This window comes from Sebastes fasciatus, chromosome 10 (assembly GCF_043250625.1).
Source record: "Sebastes fasciatus isolate fSebFas1 chromosome 10, fSebFas1.pri, whole genome shotgun sequence".
Taxonomy (NCBI): domain Eukaryota; kingdom Metazoa; phylum Chordata; class Actinopteri; order Perciformes; family Sebastidae; genus Sebastes; species Sebastes fasciatus.
The window spans coordinates 14,201,271-14,219,304 of record NC_133804.1 but is presented as its reverse complement, the minus strand read 5'-3'; the positions used below and the strand labels follow the sequence as shown (position 1 = coordinate 14,219,304).

General features: G+C 44.6%; 1 protein-coding gene across 2 annotated transcripts in view; it reads right to left on the bottom strand.

Annotated features, from left to right (window-relative positions):
• Positions 1–2,142: 2,142 nt before the first annotated feature.
• nlgn3a (neuroligin 3a) overlaps positions 2,143–18,034 on the bottom strand; it is a 230,624-nt gene continuing 214,732 nt past the window's right edge. For both annotated transcript variants that reach the window (XM_074648365.1, XM_074648366.1), the window contains 2 exons: positions 15,871–16,660; positions 2,143–4,428 (listed from right to left, as the gene is read on the bottom strand). In XM_074648365.1, coding sequence (XP_074504466.1) covers positions 3,582–4,428; positions 15,871–16,660 — 1,637 coding nt within the window. In that variant the 3' untranslated portion in view covers positions 2,143–3,581. The remainder of the gene's footprint in view (positions 4,429–15,870; positions 16,661–18,034) is intronic.

Here is an 18,034-nt window from a genome sequence, read left to right as displayed (position 1 = left end):
CCACTTTATGATAATCACATGCAGTTTGGAGCAAGTCATAGTCAAGTCAGCACACTGACACACTGACAGCTGTTGTTGCCTGTTGGGCTGCAGTTTGACATGTTATGATTTGAGCATATTTGTTATGCTAAATGCAGTACCTGTGAGGGTTTCTGGACAATATTTGTCATTGTTTTGTGTTGTTAATTGATTTCCAATAATAAATATATACATACATTTGCATAAAACAAGCATATTTGCTCACTCCCATGTTGATTATAGTATGAAATATTTGACAAATCTCCCTTTTACGAGTCATTTGAGCCATTGTTAGCAGAAAAATATTGATTAAAGCAGCTTTAAAGAATTTAACAGCAACTTGTCTTTTCTGAAACAATGTCCATGTGACTCTGAATAATCCACATCCATCGTCCCTAAAAAAGATGAACTGTTAGAGGAATGTGTTTTAGAAAGGATGTTTTTTTCTGAAAATACATTCAAATTGTCATATTTCAATCCCGTAAGCACCACAAACAAAATTATATCCACTTCTATTGTACTGGGATGACTACAGAAAGAGACACATTTCTCAAAACCAAAAGCCACAATAGATGAGTTAAAAAAAACTTTTCTTAAAGGTACAGTGTGTAGGATTTGATGGCATCTAGTGGTGTAGTTTCAGGTGATTATACACTAATGAAAACATAGTTATTCATATTATTTTCAATTTCTGCTAATAGATCCCCCAAAATGCTACACACTGTTCCTTTAAGTCATTTGGGTGAATCAAAGAAAAGAAAGATTTACATCCATTTTGCAGTCAGGAGCATTTAAAAAACATTTTTTGCTCATCAAAATGCCATCGATGCCGTAATGTTTGTTCATTTGATGTCAGAAAACAACACGCCCCTGATATTATTGCTAACAAGTTTGACTATTTGCATAGCCTGCTCCTTACATAAGAGACATTATTAAATGTTTCTGTATGCGTGAGACAGCTCCAGGTGGAAACCAACTGCCTGTTTCTCTCTTAGTGGCTGCGGCTCGGTTGAAGACGGTGGCTGATTAGGAGGTGAGCCACATATAAGGCAGGATGAGCAAAAACAAGATGACTCATATAGATCAGTCTCCAAGCAACTTCCCTCAAATAACCCCTTCTCTCTTTCTGCTACTGGCAGGATCGGTGATGAGCTGACCAGACTGTGCTTCTCGCTCTGCTGCGCCTCCAATCATTAAACACCAGGGGAAGTTGCACTGGAATACTTCATAAAAATGTTGCGGTCTATGTGCGTGAAGTCTCAGGATTGCAACACTGATCTGGGATCACTGGTCAGGCCGCTGTAGCTCACAAGACAATCTGCGCCACGCCATGATACTTAATGAAAATTGTCAGTTTTACTCGCAGAATCAATAACTTCAGTTTTCTCCCCGAGAATAACATATAATAGGATGCAATGTGAGTACATCAAGGCAATCTTTTCACAATCTCCCATTGCTGCAGCGCCACTTTGCATGAATTACAGTAAAATCTGGAGCTATGCACGCAGATAGGCCCCGAGCTGTTAGCCTGTTTTTCTCAAAGGTTTCAGCGAGAGAAAAGGAGAGAGGGAGGAGGAGAGAGGAAGAGGGAGGTAGAGAGGAAGTCCTGGGGGGAGACTTGCACTTGCTGCAAGAATGTTTCTTTTTTAAACTCATTCAAAATGGAAATAATAAAAAGTCATAAAAAAAAGGGGAGGAAAAGAACTTTGATCAAGAGAGGAAAAAAAGTTTTGTGAAACTTTATATTCTTCATTTTTTACAGTTTTAATTTGGCACATGGCACAATCAGCATGTATGCATCTGGTATACATAAATAAATATTAAATATTTTTATACATAAATATACATATAGAGCTCTTACAAAGACACCCAGAGAAGTCTTGGCTTAGGATGTTTTCAAATGACAACAATACATAGAAATTATTTGCGTTGGTGCTTTGCAGTCGGAACAGTGAATTGTTTTGTAAGTGGGAGCCCTATACATATATGTATGTATGCCCATATTTATATATATATTCAAAGAAATACAAGTGTGCACTGATGGAGGTTTATTCAGTGCAAACAGGCCACTGTCTGCTTTTTGAAGAGGAACTCTTACAAAGTCAATGGAATCATGTCAGTTAGTTCAGTTGAATCTTTAGCTATTTTTTTTTCTCTTACACGTAAAATAATAGATTTATTTTTGTAATCTTTAAGCAAAATTAGACATATATAACTTTGAAAATAACAAAAGTGCTATTTCGCAAAGACAGACACCCAGAGACGCAGCAGAAACACTACTGGTGGTGAACCAAAATCAACAACATGAGAAAGTACTCAGCCCCCACCCCCCCGAAAAAACCACATTATACAACCTACAAACAAAAAAACAGGTGCACGGACACACACACACACACACACACACACACACACTCTTTCTCACGTACACACTCTTTCTCACATACACACACTCTCTCATACACACACACACACGCATACAGACTCACTCACTCGACACTCTTGCTTTTGCAAGTTCCAACAACGCGTCTCTTCCTTTATCTCCGCCTCTTAACCACGCTTGCGCGCAAGGAACGAGAAATCATTTTCACATGCACACAAACACACAGGTGCTCTAAGCAGCATGTGTACGTGCACACTTTGTGGAGATAATATCAGATAGCTTAACAGATAAATTGGCTGTAAAAGATGCACTTTTTTTCTTAACAAAACAATCACAGTAACATAGTATTTATCTCTGCCTTCTCGTCTCCCGGCAAGAGCTGTCCCAGACAAATCATTTCTATACGAGATAAAAAAAAAAAAAAAATGATAACACCATTTGTGTGGCTGTTGTGTTGGCACGCAACAGAAATAAAAAAAAAAAAATGAGTTGCCCAAAATGGGTTTAAAATCTCTACATCTGCATATCCTCTAGGTTCCCATCCTGGATTCAGTCTCTCATCTTTTAGTCTCATCGGCTTGTAACACGCTCCACTTGGAATAGTCTCAGGGAATAGAAATAATGACAAAAATAAGAACAAGCTTTGTAAGGCATTGAAACGTAAAACAAAACAAAGAAGCAATTAAAAACATTTCGCGAATATCGACGTAGAGGCCATTGTTCGAGATGTGTCTCCCGCAGGAGGAAGGGATGGGAAATAAAAAGCACTTCTCTTTGTGTTTGTTATGAATTCAAGATAAGTGTTGATATCTCCTTAGTCTGCTTAAAAAGGCTTTTAAAATGATTATTTTAGAAAAAAACACTGCAGAAAGACCCCCTCCCCCGGTCAGGAGAAGGGAAGCAGTTTGATTTTGGCAGCTCTGCACAACTTGACATCCATAGAGAGCTCTCAGCAACTCTCCTCGTAGTAAAAGTCTAGTTAAATCTCTTCACGTTTTAATCCGACTCATGCCCTTCCCCTCCCCTCCCCCTCGCAGCCCTCCCCTTCCCTGTGATATTTATAAAACACAATCCTCTCCTCCGTTCGTTCATCCTCCTGCTCCTCCTCCAGCACCACCGCCGCCGCCGCCGCCTCCTCCTCCCCCTCCCCCGCCTGCGCCGGCTGCCCCTGGCCTCCTTAAAGCTATACGCGGGTGGTTGAGTGGGAGTGCGGCAGCCCGGTGGAGTTGAAGCCGGTTGTGAAGGTGTTGTAGGGGTGCAGGTTGGGCATGCCCACCAGGGAGTTGGGGATCATGGTGATGGTGTTGGGGGTCATGAGGGGAATGTCGTCCGGAGAGCGCCGCAGAGTGAGCGTGTAGTCGGGCAGCGAGGCCAAGCGCAGTGCCCCCTCGTTGCTGTTCCCCGCCTCGCACTCGTGGTGCGTCTGGTTCATCTGCAGCGACATGATCTCCTCCTCGGGCGCGTGGTGGCCAATGTCGTTAGAGGTGGTCTGGCGTTGCGGGCTGGGCTGCCCGCGGCCCGAGTCCTGCCGCCGCTTGTCCTTGCGGTAGTAGAGGGCTGCGAAAGCCAGCACGTTGAGGAACAGCAGCGAGGCTCCCACTGCGATGGTCACGCTGAGCTCTGTGGAGTAATCCCGCGGGTTCTCCACCACCAGCGGCCCCGTCTCCTCGTCGTCGCTCCAAGAGTCTTTGTCCTCGCTGTTGTAGGCCGGGGAGATGGGAGGCCGCTTGGTGTTGAACGGCCAGGAGGTCTTCTTGGTGGACAAGGTGTTCTGGGTGGTCTCCGGCGGGGGCACTTTGGTGGTGGTGGAGGTGTAGTGGAACATGTCGTGGAGGTTGTACAGGTGGGGCACTAGGTGTTTCCAGAAGGCCACTTTGGTGGCACGGTAGTGGTCGCGCACGCGTGGCTTCAGGCCGATATGCAGGTACAGCTGGTCCTGGGGGTTGTACTTGGACCAGGCCACCTCCTCAAAGCGGTTGGCCTTGGTGTGGATGAACTTGGTGTCTTGGGGAACCGGCTTGTTGGGATCCCTACAGGAAGAGAAGACGTCATAGAGTTAAATGAGATTCTGATGGTGCATTTAATTATTCATGCTCTTACATTCATGTGGGAATATGAAGCACATAAAAAATACTAAAAAACAAAACATGTCCGTCACAGCTTATATTTTGGTGTGTAAGGGGGTTCAGCCACCACTGGAGAATTTATTGATCTTGCTTGGCGAAACCCACAACAGCACAAACCGACAACAGCAACTAACAGGCTGTGCTTAATAATTGATCAAGGTGTGTACGGTGTGTACTACACTTTCTGTAGCTGCATCAACGGATTTCTTTTATCAATTTATTTCCCCAATCCGCTTACATTTTTATTTGTACCACAAGATCGCCGTCCCTCTCCTCTTTCCGCCACCTCTCTGTGGGCAGAAAGTGCCTGTCTGTCTCATCCTCCCCTCCATCCTCTCACCCCAGATGTTGTTCTTAATTCAGTTCTGGTGCAGCCCACCCACAAAAACCAGGGCAGAGGCTTTTAAAGTAAACACATATGAATAAGTCAGCAGGCTTTAGGGCTCGCGTCAGGAGGCATCTTGTTGTTGATAATCCAACGCTGGTGGAGCCCCTCCGCTAATTGCTCAGGGAAAGCAGCACAGTGTGCATTGGCATCCAGTGTACTGATGTAAAGTGGACCATATTAATCAAGACACTAAGAGGGAAACTGCAGAGAAGCATGTGTGCGCTTGGATATAAGGATGTTTGTGTGTGTGTGTGAGACTGAAAGCGAGAGACAAAAGGGATGTGAGAGAGTGTGCGACAGAGAGAGAGAGAGAGGAAGAGGAAGTGAGAGAGATTTTCTTGATGCAGTACCTCTTTTGATCTACAGAGTTCACTGTTCCACTTTTCAGCTTTTTGACACTCAACACCACATGGCCAACCATTTCAATTACAGTGAAGCTATTGATTTATTGAATGAATTAACATACAGCAATCTCCCACAATATCACACAACTCTGTGTAGCCTTGTTGCCACACAATGTCAGGAGTGGGAGTTCTGACTGCGGCCCGTTGCTGCAGCTGTTGGTGCTGATGAAATGACCTGAAGAATAGCGCCGCGGCCTTGAAAGCACAATAATTGAAGCTGGGAACCGAGAAGTTAAAAACTGTGTTGTTGCGAGGAGGCAAGGATCTGCTCGGCATTTCTCTAAATGTCATGAAATATCCCTTTGTGGGTCCGACTGCGACGCCAGTGGCAAGCAAAGTTCAAATTTAGTTCGGGATTTAGGGATGTGGCGCCTACAGTGTTTTTTTGGCACGGGCTGGAAAAACCTCCAAACACGGCCAAGAGAATTAAAAGCCGTGCCAGAAGAATTCACCCTCAATCCTCTCTCCTGTTCGTTTCTCTGCTGTCAATTTTTCTTTTTCAGGTCAGTGCTTCTGGGAGAGGTGAGAGAGGGAGAGAGAGAATGAGAGAGAGAGAGAGAGAAAGAGAAAGAGAGGTAAAGCAAATTGAGATGGCTGGAGCTGAATCCCTGGACCTGGGACGGTGTCAGCAGAGCAGCCCGTAAATAACCTCTTTTATTAGGCCCGTAATGATCCCCAATGAATATTGACAGCCGGGCTATGATGACTTTGTAGCTGAATATCAGTAATTAAGTTTCAAAGGAGTGGGTGGTGGAGGTAAGGTCATATTGATCTCCTCGTGTGCAACATGCCAGAGAACAGGACGTCAATGGAGCAGCCTGAGACGTGGTTGTCTGCAGCCTGCGTGCTTCTCACAGCGGTCTTGTGCATGCTGTCCCTGTCCCACACACACACACACACACACAAGCAAATTTTCTCCCCCTTTCTTTCTCACACACACATATACATACAAGCTCATGACAACAATGATAGAGGTCAGAGCAATCTCAGTTAATGGGAATTCCGGGCATTTCCATAACACTGCAAACGCTCTCTTTTCAGGAGGGTCAATTTGCTGAATTGTTACGGCAAAAATACTGAAAAGGTGCTTCGATAGATCTCACAAAACAATCAGTGTGCGCACGGAGCAAAGGAGCGGCGGCGGTGTGGAGGAGTTAGAAAAGCTCTTTGGTGGCTGGCTGGCTGGTTCAGTGCAAGTGAAGATGAATAATTTAGGGAACACAAAGAAATCAATGTGGCATCTTTAGTTAATTTGATTTGCCGCATTAGAGAACAACTGGCTGCCTTATCTAATTACACACACATATGCTTGGGTAATTGTTGCAAAGTCAATAGTAAACAGGCTGCATTCCTTTGAACAATTTCTACCGCCGCTGCTCAACTTTGGGCTGCACGCTGGCTTTGAAGTCCTGCCCTGAGCTGTGGAGTCGGAGGGAGTGATCTGAGCTCTGCTCAGTGTGGTGAGGGCTACTAGGTTACCCTGCTCCATTTGTACTGAGGCTTACTGGGCGCTGTGTGATGCAATGTAGTCAGATCCACTTTACATTGTTTCCTGAGTGCTGCACTGCTGTGTTTTCCATCTGAACATTGTAAAATAGTGCCGTAATCATTGCTGACGTTTGGTGGGTCTGTGGGTGGTGTAATTATAGGTGGTTCACCTTATAACACATGTACAATATAATTAAATACAGTAGTTGTATGATAAATACTGCCAGAGGGAAGCTGATGATATACGCCTTTATGTTGAAAACCTTATTTTGTCTTCCCATTGTATGCATATGAGGACAAAGTGAAATATATACTGAACATACTGAATATCGCGATATTATGTTTTGTGATACTGTAGCGATCCTCAAAAATGCTTTATAGAGTTTTAATTAATAGTTTACATGCAAAGATGAACTCAATCAATACTTTATTTCATTTGAAAAGAGATACGCCCTCTCAGTAGTGCCATGATGGATATTACTGGGACTGTGATGAATGCAGATCCCACTGTTCTGATTGCATAAAAAAGTAAATTCTTTTGAATCAACGCGTTAACGCAAATTTGTTTTAACGCTACTAATTTCTTTAAATCATTAACACAACTTGCGAATTTTAGGTTGGTGTCAGTTTGAAAGCTGAGAGAAGATACTGGCATCATATGAAACTAGAGCGCCTTAGGAATTCATTGGTACCAACCGTGTCATACTAGCTTGTTGCGAAGGAGGCTAAATGTATGCTAAATTTTGGCGAGGAAAACTGGCATGGCCATTTTCAAAGGGGTCCCTTGACCTCTGACCTCAAGATATGTGAATGAAAATGGTTTCTCTGGGTACCCACGAGTCTCCCCTTTACAGACATGCCCACTTTATGATAATCACATGCAGTTTGGGGCAAGTCATAGTCAAGTCAGCACACTGACACACTGACAGCTGTTGTTGCCTGATGGGCTGCAGTTTGCCATGTTATGATTTGAACCTATTTTTTATGCTAAATGCAGTATCTGTGAGGGTTTCTGGACAATATTTGTCATTGATTTGTGTTGTTAATTGATTTCCAATAATAAATATATACATACATTTGCATAAAGCAGCATATTTACCCACTCCTTTGTTGATAAGAGTATTAAATACTTGACAAATCTCCCTTTAAGGTACATTTTGAGCAGATAAAAAATGTGCGATTAATTTGTGATAAATCGTGATCAACTATATAAACATATAAAAACAGCAGCAAAGCACACAGCCTTTTCTTTGCAACAGTCCCAATCTGACACACAAAAAATTATAAGCTTCACAAGATATTATTGCGTTCATCCTTTGTAGATATTAAATAAATAAAGAAGGTTTGAAATTGTTCTACCTAAACTGTGCAGAGTGTCTTAATCTCTCAGTGAGCTCCATGAGTGTGTGAACAGAGACATTTTGTTTTTGGCTCTGTGCTCTTCTTACTTTAAAACAATATATAATGACTATGACGTCAGTTAGTCGCAGCTGAACACTCGAATATAGACAGAACAAAATAGAATTAAATAGACCGGAAAGAGAAACTCAACGATAAGATATCAACAGTCTGCTGATCTTGATGGGCTGAAGAAGTCATCGCAGGATGAAAGAATTTTTTTTTTGGAGATAGTAAATGAAAACACTTTATCTTCTGGCAAGCTGAAATGAAGAGGTGTGTTGAGGGTACAATTACTCCCCCAAAAAGCTGTATTTGCTTTGCCTGTTCACTAATGTGCCTCAAATTACAGCTGACACTAGAACCTTGTGATCATTGTATAAATTCACGTTCAAATATTCTAACAGTCCGGTGATAAAACACTGAGCTCGCCGTATGTGCTCAGCTCTACGGCAAACGCCTCGTTGTGACTTTGTATGAAGAGCCTTGGCGTAATGTGATGTTTGTGGTCCTGTTGGGCTCTCAGAGCTCCCCTGCATTAGCTGATAGCCTGCCTCCTGTCAGACCTCCCACTTAATCCGGATGGTCATTGGAGCTATGGCTGGACTCCCAGGCAGAGGAGAGGGATTATTACACCCATAAAAGCAGGCGTTTTAATGGCCTTTCAGATTTCCTCTGATGTGTTCATATGGCTGCGGTACTATAAACCATCGCCTTCATCTCCTCCTTACTCCCCTCCCTCTTCTCGCAATGACCTGCTGACCCCTGCTAACCTTGGCCTGCCATGCGTGTTTAAGTGCTCCCGTGTGTTTGTATCTGTGATTGACTGGGAGCCTGTGTGTGTGTGTGTGTGTGTGTGTGCTTCATATCTCTCTGTCTGTCAGCTTGTGTACCTGTGTGTGTGTGTGTTTGTATTTGTGGCGCATCATGGTGTGATGACCTCTGGGGCCACACAAGCGCAGCTCTTGAACACAAGACATGTCACAAAGCAGCGCACGGCTGTGTAGTGGTGACGACGAGCCTCTCCAGGCTGATATAAAGAAGAAACAAGGCTCCTGTAAGTGTTAAAGTGCTCTTCTATAAGACGCTGCGGCACCTGGATGACAGACTCGACTAGTCCCGGCTCTACCTGCACACGTGGCGGAACGGCGGCCTGAGCTCATTACCTATTCAAAGCCCTATCTGCACGCACTGATGTAAAAGGTAGATAAGGGGGAAGAATGAATATCATTTTCTTTCTTTTTTTTTCATTTCCCATGTACCTCCTTCCCCTTTTCATCCTGATGTAATTTGAAGCGCTTGAATGATCATAGGCCTAGCCATCACCAAATCTGAAAAGACACGTTTAGGTGCCCTAAGGCAGAAGACAAGAATCTATTTTCACTACACTCAGGGTCTCTGAATCCGGAGCCGAGTGTGGCTTCTCAATATAAAACATGGAACATGCATTAATTCAGTGGCACTGATGCTCATTTTGCTAAGCTGCTAAAATATTCAGTTGAAATTTTTCTTTTAGTTATTGTTGTTACTGTTGCGGAACAAATTCATCCCCTGCAGTTGTTTATCTACTCACCAGGTAACACAAAGTACGCAGCTAATTGTAATTTTTTAACTCCGACAGAAGGTTCCCAACACCTCTCCCTGCACTCTGTATATTTTTTTTTTTATAAATACGCTCAATCTAATTCTCTTTGTGGACTTCGGGCTCGGCTTCGACGTAGGGGGCAACTCCAGCGCTGAGCGGGCAAATTATCAGGCTGTGCTCTTTTACCCTTCATGTGGTTGCACGCTGGGGCAGAGGGCTGAGTGATGCGTGGTTCATATTTAATGGCAGCCTCTGGTTCAGCGGGCTAAGTGATGCAGGGCGAGGCGCTGTGACTTTGGGGCGTGCAGAAGTGTTGGAGGACACAGCTCTCGGACCACTCCTTATTATGGACGCTATTGATTTGTTTGATTGGATGAGTGGCAGCATACAAAACACCTCCGAAACATCCGCCTTTTCTCTCTCTTCTAATCAATTAGCAGCTCTCTACCTCTATCTTCTAAATTGCTAATATTTTAACATATTTATCTCCATTGTAATCTGACAACTAACACATGCAGATCTACTTCCTCTTCTCCTCCTCCCCCCCCCCCCCCACCCCCCGCCGCCCTCCTCTCATTACATTCAGCACACAGCATGGACACCGATCAATGGCAACCAGGCCCCTTAACAAGCCACACCACTTCCTTACCTTCTCTAATGCAAATCAGGATATTGGCTACAAATCTCCTATCAAGTGAGTGCCCATTTAATGGAGTAGCTAGGTGGCTGTGCTGTTCCACAATGGCGAGCATTCACACGGACTCCTGGTGCAGGTTGAGTTGGGCCGTAACGAAGGAAACGGAGGGGATAATCCGGAGAAAGGACAAGGAGCCGGATCAAGGATGAGTGATGTAACAAGTAGACAGCTGGGGTGAAATAAAAAGGCTGAAGGAGTGCGTGAATGAGGTCAGAAGGGAGAGACAGTTGATGTATATGCATTGTTAACCCTACGGAGGAGGGTTGTTCGACTGACGAGCGGGAGGAGAACAAAAAAAGAAATCAACTAGCAGGGTTGTAAATCAAAGCGCTTGCTGTTTAACTGCACTACAGTAGTTACTTCTATCTACATTTGTTTGGTCAGCAGCCGCTGTCACTAAAGACAAAGCAATCAATGCTGCATATTTTAGCTCATGTTGTGAATGTAAAACATGAGTAGACTTTCTTTTTTTGTGTATAGATTAATGAGAGAGCGGGAGAGAGGGGGATGGAGGAGAATGAGGAAAAAAATATTCAACACATGACAGCGCTGTGCTCTTTAACTACCTAGCAAGGCCCCGCGCAGCATGTGGCACACAGAACAGGGGAAATGAGCAACAGCCAGCAGGGATAAAAAAAACAAGTAGTGGGAAGATGGACCAACGTATTTATAGCACTAATGATATATAATGATTGATCTTTTCTGAGGCTTTTCATCATTCTGTCTTTTTCTGAAGTGCTCTGCCAGTGTTTTTGTGTATAGTCGCGCTGCTGTGCTTGCATTTGTGCTCCAGAAGGTGCGGAAGTCGCAGCGTGTGGACTTGTTGCGAAAACTTTTTGGAGAAAAGAAGTTGTTGTGGCAATAAAAAGCGCCGGCAATTTTTGCCTGTCAATAGTAAAACAAATGTTGCAGCCAGAAAAATAACTCTGAGCTGAGTAAATCCCTGAAACATCCCTAACTCGCAGGAAAGAACGGCCTCGTAGTGTAAACACACACACTCTCGCAATCACACACATACACACACTAAGAAGATTTGACAGCGTGCACTCTCTGTATGCTTTTATGCTTCACTGACACTGATGGAGGAGGGAGAAAAAAAAGAAAAAAAAAAAAGCACATGGGCAGGGATTTGCCCTGTAAAGATGACACATGAGAGCCAGGGACAGGAAGAGCTTTGGGGGGGAATGCTGATATGATACACACTGTTGACATGCAGCCCAAGTGTCTCAACATCGTGTCACACATGTTTCTAAAGCTGATTTAGAGACGGGGGCAGGAAGTGTGATCTGGGTCAGTTCATCACGAACATCTGGAAGGGGAGCGAGAGCTGCTTTGCAGACACAGGGAAGACGTTTTTTGGATGGGCAACGAAGGCAACTGTGTCTTAATTAAAAGGATGTCCTCTAGAGCCAGATTGGGTTGGGTGGTGTTGGAGGAAAGATCTTTACATCCCCTAGTGTGGCCTAAATGAGGAGGATGAACTTCAGAATCTACGAGAAATATCTCACATCTTCAACCCCCCTGAGGTGTTGATGGTAGAGTCCTTTACTTGGGCTCGAGGTAGAATTACCCTTTGGAGCAGCACGGCTGAGTTTTCTATTATCCTGGCATCTAATCCCAGTCTCTTTACCATCTGAGTGCCTAATTGTGGTCTGCGTGTAATCCTCCAGTCTGGAGTAACGCCAAGGCAACACACCACGGGGTGGATATACTACCAGTAACCAGTTTACTCTCCCGCCGCTCTGCTCCTATAGTCTCAATCAATCAGTGCCGCGGGGAGTCTACAAAACTGACATGAGGTCAGAAGCAAAAGTGCAATTTGTTTTTCGACTTTTGCTGCTTGCCAGGTTGAAGGTCGGGTCAGGGTTACGGCAGGCTTCCTGCCCATGGCGTCATGCTGAGTCTGAGCGGTTGTGGGTAAGATGGGCCGGCTGTCTATCATCATCCATTAGAATTAAAAAAGAAATAATTTGATCCAAGTTCAGAGTGATTCAGTACATAAGCACTGTGCACTGTTACCTTGAGGCCTCGAAACGTTTTCTCATTAAAAATTAAAACTCGCTCTTCTTTTAACGGCACATAATATTCTGGAGAGGACGAGTACGAAATTCCATCTGTATCTACAAATTGCAGCCTTGTATGTGTTGACGCAAGACGGTTGCCAGGCACAGGCAGGATGAGGAGACAGCTGTTTAGTCCGAGCATCGCTGACGGACCTCAGTGCTTTCCTCGAGGAGCCGACATCAGTCCATCTGCACTAGTCTGCCATTAGCGGTTCAAGGATCCAACAGAGCTGGCGGCACGGGGGCTCAGCCTATCAGCCAGATGTAAATGCCACCTGATTGGACAGCGGATGATATAGAGACAGATAAAAAACAGAACATTCAGGATGGGATCAATACCTCTCTGGTAACAGGGATTGTCAAATTAAATTTCCGTCGTTAGAAATGATTACTAGTACTCATACAAAATGGCCAGGCTTCATGATGGGTGGGGGTGAAATTGGGCATTGTGGGGAGCGGGAATCACCCGGAGCACGGGTGATCGACTGGGCCCACGCCACGGGAATCGATACCACCGAGGGCAAGAGTTTGATATGTCTCCCTGATAAGTCTCTGTGTCTTTTGGGCCTCGGTGTAATAGAGCATAGATAGTATTTCCAGCCAAACACACACACATGCACACCGAAGGATACAGAAAGGCAGGCAGCCATGCACACATACTCAACCCAAACAGGCAGCCAAGCACAAATAGCACAGCACACATTCTGGAGGAACATTTAATCTTCCTCAGATTCAATATGTCTCAGGTTTTCAGACTAGGACCCGGGAAGTCCAGGCAAAAAACACCTCTGAAAAAAATGTGTGTTGAAAAATGCCTTTTCTGTCCCGTACCATCCATTGTAGAGCTTCCTTTTTTCCCTGCAGCCTCTTTTCTGTATAGCACAGACGCCCTTTTAATAGGACCGAGATAGGATTTCTCTCTGTGTGACTTTCTATTTATAACACGTCTGTAATTGTGTGATCACTAGTTTTACTAATTTGCAAGAACTGTTGTTAAAGGTCATTTAAAAGACAAGCTAATAATGTGTGCGAATATGTTTCAGTGCTACTATTATTAGACTCAAGATTAAAAACAAACACCTGTCTGATCTAAATTAGGATTAGATATGGATAAATTGGTACCGACTGGTTCCTGATTGCTCAGATTCATAATACTGTAACGATCCTGCAGCTGTCAGTGCTGCTATCAGTATTTGAATGTCATTCATTCATTCGACATTTTCAGTTAGCCTACCGTTAAATTAACTTTTTCCTGCCATATATCCGTCTCCATCATGGTTGTGTTTACATTATGAGGACTGTATAGCAGACAGATAAAAGAAAGAGTGGGCTAAATGTTGTTGTGTGTAATGAGGGTAACCATAGACTGTGTATATAGATGGACGACGCGTCTCCACTTTCTCGCACTGTACAAATGTGAAGCCAAAATATCCCGGATGTGAGATCTTGAGATTTCGACGTCATTTGGAGGCAGAGTCTGCGCAGTAATGATTGGGTGGTGGAGCCGCAGTATTGAGGTCCTGCCCCTACATCCGCCCGAGCCAATCACAAGCCGAGCACGGTCACAGCTTGTTAGCATGAGCCACCTAGCTGCTACGTTAGCACCACGGTAGCTGTTTGGCTATAAAGACACAACAACTAACCATAATATATCTATAACTACATTTATGATCAAATTAGGGATGTCCATTATTAACCGTTTAACCGTTAACCGACATTAAGCATTTTAACCGATTAACGCTATCGGTTAAAATGGTTAAAAGAAATGTTAATAATTAACGCAAAAGCTGAGCGGCTCAGAGGAGCGGAGTTGTAGTTTCGTAGCATTTATTCACCGACAAATAAACTGTATACATACTGCTACACCTACATTCACAGCTATAACGCCACCAACAACCTCACACTCACCGCCAACACACGGTCTGTTGGGAACTCGCTAAAGTTACGCAGACTACGTGTGCGGCGGCGAGCCTCCAGCAGTGCTAGAGCTGCTAACGTAGCACAAATACACAGTTTGTTGGCCACTCGCTAAAGTTATGCCGGGCAGACAGAGTGTCGTTACGCCGGGCAGACACACAGCTGAAAAGCTGCTAAACTAAACTAAATGTGCGGTGGAGGCTTTTACTGGGAGGGTGGCTGCATGTCCGCGATCACTACACGCAGCATCGTAGCTGCGAAGTGAACGCTCCCGGACGGGTGAACTGGGGACTCCCGTCAACGGATATCTGTTGCAGATGGTACACGGCACAAATCTTGTCGGTTAACGGTTAATAATCGGTTAACTAGGGTCGGTTATCGGTTAAGAACATTTTTTCAAAATGAGCATCCCTAGATCAAATTGACACATGTTCTATTACACAGACTCGTGACGGTTATGGAAAGTTAAAGTTACATCTCCTCTCTCGTACAATTCAGAGCCTCCAGGAATCACAGCTGTCAATCATGACGTCTCACCCCTTTTTATAACATCATAACTAATTAAAACCAAACTTATCAGAAAAATGAACACTTGAACATATGTGTACATCAGTGTGATAAAAACTACCTAAAATGACAGACACCATCTTTGGGAAAAATTTATTTGACTTTTTAGTTTGGCTCATGTCCCATCCGCTAACATGGAGGGGGCGGGATTTATGACCTTTACTGCAGCCAGCCACCAGGGGGCGATCGAGATGTTTTGGCTTCACTTTTGGGGAGCTGTCATGTTATCCATCTTTATATATATACAGTCTACGTGGGTAACACTGGCGACCCAATGGGATGAAATGCCGTATATATTCACGGCTGCTCCTCCACCATCACTGCAGCCAGTCTGTTACCCCTGGTTCAAGTTAGCAATTGGCTTGAAAGCCAAGAATAACGCAACTCAAGGTAACTCTCAATGTCAAGTGAAACAACTACACAATTATTAACTTTAGCTAGAATGTTTAAAATCAAGCAACCCTCTGCTCTTAAATGTATCCCATGCATTTATAAATGCGTCCTTGCATCTGATGTTTTATTGTAGCAACTGACTACCTGTGTGTATTTATTGAGTCACTGCTCTCAAAACATGTGGAGGAGATGGTTTGTTATTTTTCCTGTACCAACCACGTGTGATGTAGACAACCAGCCATCGATCTAGCTCTCATACACACATTTTCTCTTCGGACAATTGACAGTATACCATGATCACATAAAACATAAATACACTTTTGTGTGCCTAGTTATACATTTGAATACCATTAAAATTACCGATAAGAGTACCAATAAGTATTGATATCAATAAGCAGTATTGGTATCAATACCAGTGCGGATAACTGGTGGAAAACTTTACTCACCCAGTCTTGGCAAAGTTGGTCCAGTAGGTCATGACCACAGCGCTGAGCATGACATCATTCTTTGAGAAGTTACAGGGGAAAAGGTCAGTGGGACCGATCATAGGAATTCCAAAAACATAGGGCACCTCGTCCCCGTGGGCGGCGTCTGACCAGGCGGGCTTCATCAGGCTCTGGCAGTGGTGGTAAAAGGCGTAGAAGTAGGTGGGCGAGCCGTAGCGAGCGTGGAGATCAGCCGTCACCACTGACGGCTCCACCCACTGGTGGTCGGTGAACAGAGCCACCAGCGTCTTGCGCCTGGTCTCTGGATTGTCCCTATCCGCCCAGTCCGTGTACATGAACTTAATGGTCTCCCTCAACGTGTCCTTGCCCTCCGGGTACCCATACAGACTGTCCACGAAGTCCGACACAGAGAAGTCGAAGTCGTTCCCGGACACGCCGTCCTCCGAATCCACCACGTTCTCCACAAACCGCAGCCCCTCGCCCTGGTTGACCCCCAGCATGATGTCGTAGTTGAGGAACTCGCCCTGCTCCATCAGGATTTCGGGGTCGTCTGGGATAACGTCCCCGTCGATCACAGGTCCAAAGGCCACGTGGTACCTCGCTGGTTGGATGTCCTGCTCCACAAGCTCCCTGGAGCTCTTCTTCCTCAGACAGTCCACCATGTCTAATGTGTCCAGGACGTTACAGCCCACCTTCTCCGACAGGAGACGTGTATACTTGACCGGCTGGTAGTTCACCGCCCAGCTGGAGAGGGCCGACCCGCTCTGAATGATGGCTCTGTGGAACAGACCTGCACAAGGACACAGGAAGAAGAGACAGGATGACGTTTAGCGTGTCACTATTACGGAGGATAATTCACTTATGTGCTCTACTACATGATTGTTAATTTTGTTGCTGCCATGATCAAAAGGGGGCTGTCAGCTACGCAGTTGATAAGAATAACAAAGGCCAGACAGAACAAGTCCTTGTTGCCACACAGAACAATAATGGAATCATGGCTGTGATAATGAATGTGCAGATGGCCTGGTCTCCCAGACAGCTCGCAGACAGAGGAGGGAATCAGTACTCTGTCTGTCATCTTCTCTTCCTCCATCCATCTCTATATGCTCTCGATAATAATCCCTGTATGTTTGTCAGGGAGCAGATGCCACCAATATGGCTCAATAGGTTTTGTTGCAAATAGCGGATGGACTATATACCGTACTAAAAAAATGATTCCCTTCCTTGTAAGAAATGCAGTAAAAGTCAGATTTAAGTGTTCTTGAATATATGAACCCTGCACACATGCCATCCCCCTTGTTAATGTACTTTTCAAGGTAGCTTGAATTGGATGAACCTCAAATGCTGCAATTATAGACACAGATGCTCCTTTTAGCAGTCATTACACACACACACAGACACACACACAGACACACACACACACAGTTCCTCTGCATCAGTTATGGCTTACGCAAGTTAAAAGTCATTTTTTTACCTGAAAGATCACTAAATTCTACAGTTAGTGGGCGGATTGCTATAGATAAAACCAGACTCCTACTCCCTACATTTGCAGGAAGGAACGGAGCTGCACACATTCACCCTGGCAAAACAATGCAACACGGTGGCACACAGTCAAAGAAGCCGAACAGCACAGTTTCCTGCTTCTAATGTACAGGAATAGACACATGTTGCACTAAGAGTCAACAGATCATCTATTACGTGCATCTACATAGGGGTTTGGTGTTTGTGTGTGGGTGGGTGGGCTTTAAAGGGGGCGGAAGGGGGTTACAGAGATGAAGGCGAACAAATCTACAGTCTCATGGGGCGCTCTGACAAATTAAATTACATTTTAGTCGCAGTGCAGTATGAAGGAAATCTACAATGGCTCGGGGAGGCCGCCCTCACGTCGTCGCCGATGCCTTGCGGTGTCTGTCTTGACAGCACCACTCATCCGTCCTCCTGATGAGGTTTTTTCTAAATCACGAGTGCTGTTTTACCAATCTCAGAGAAAATCAGAGCTCCAACCACTTCACCACGCTGCTTTATTGCTCATGGCGGTTTCACTGCCGGAGTCATGGAACACCACTGAACTCATGATATTGAAAGCCACAAGCAGATGAAACGCTCCAGAAATGGCACAAAAAAAAAAAAGTCATTAGACGACTCCACATTTAAGCCACAAAGA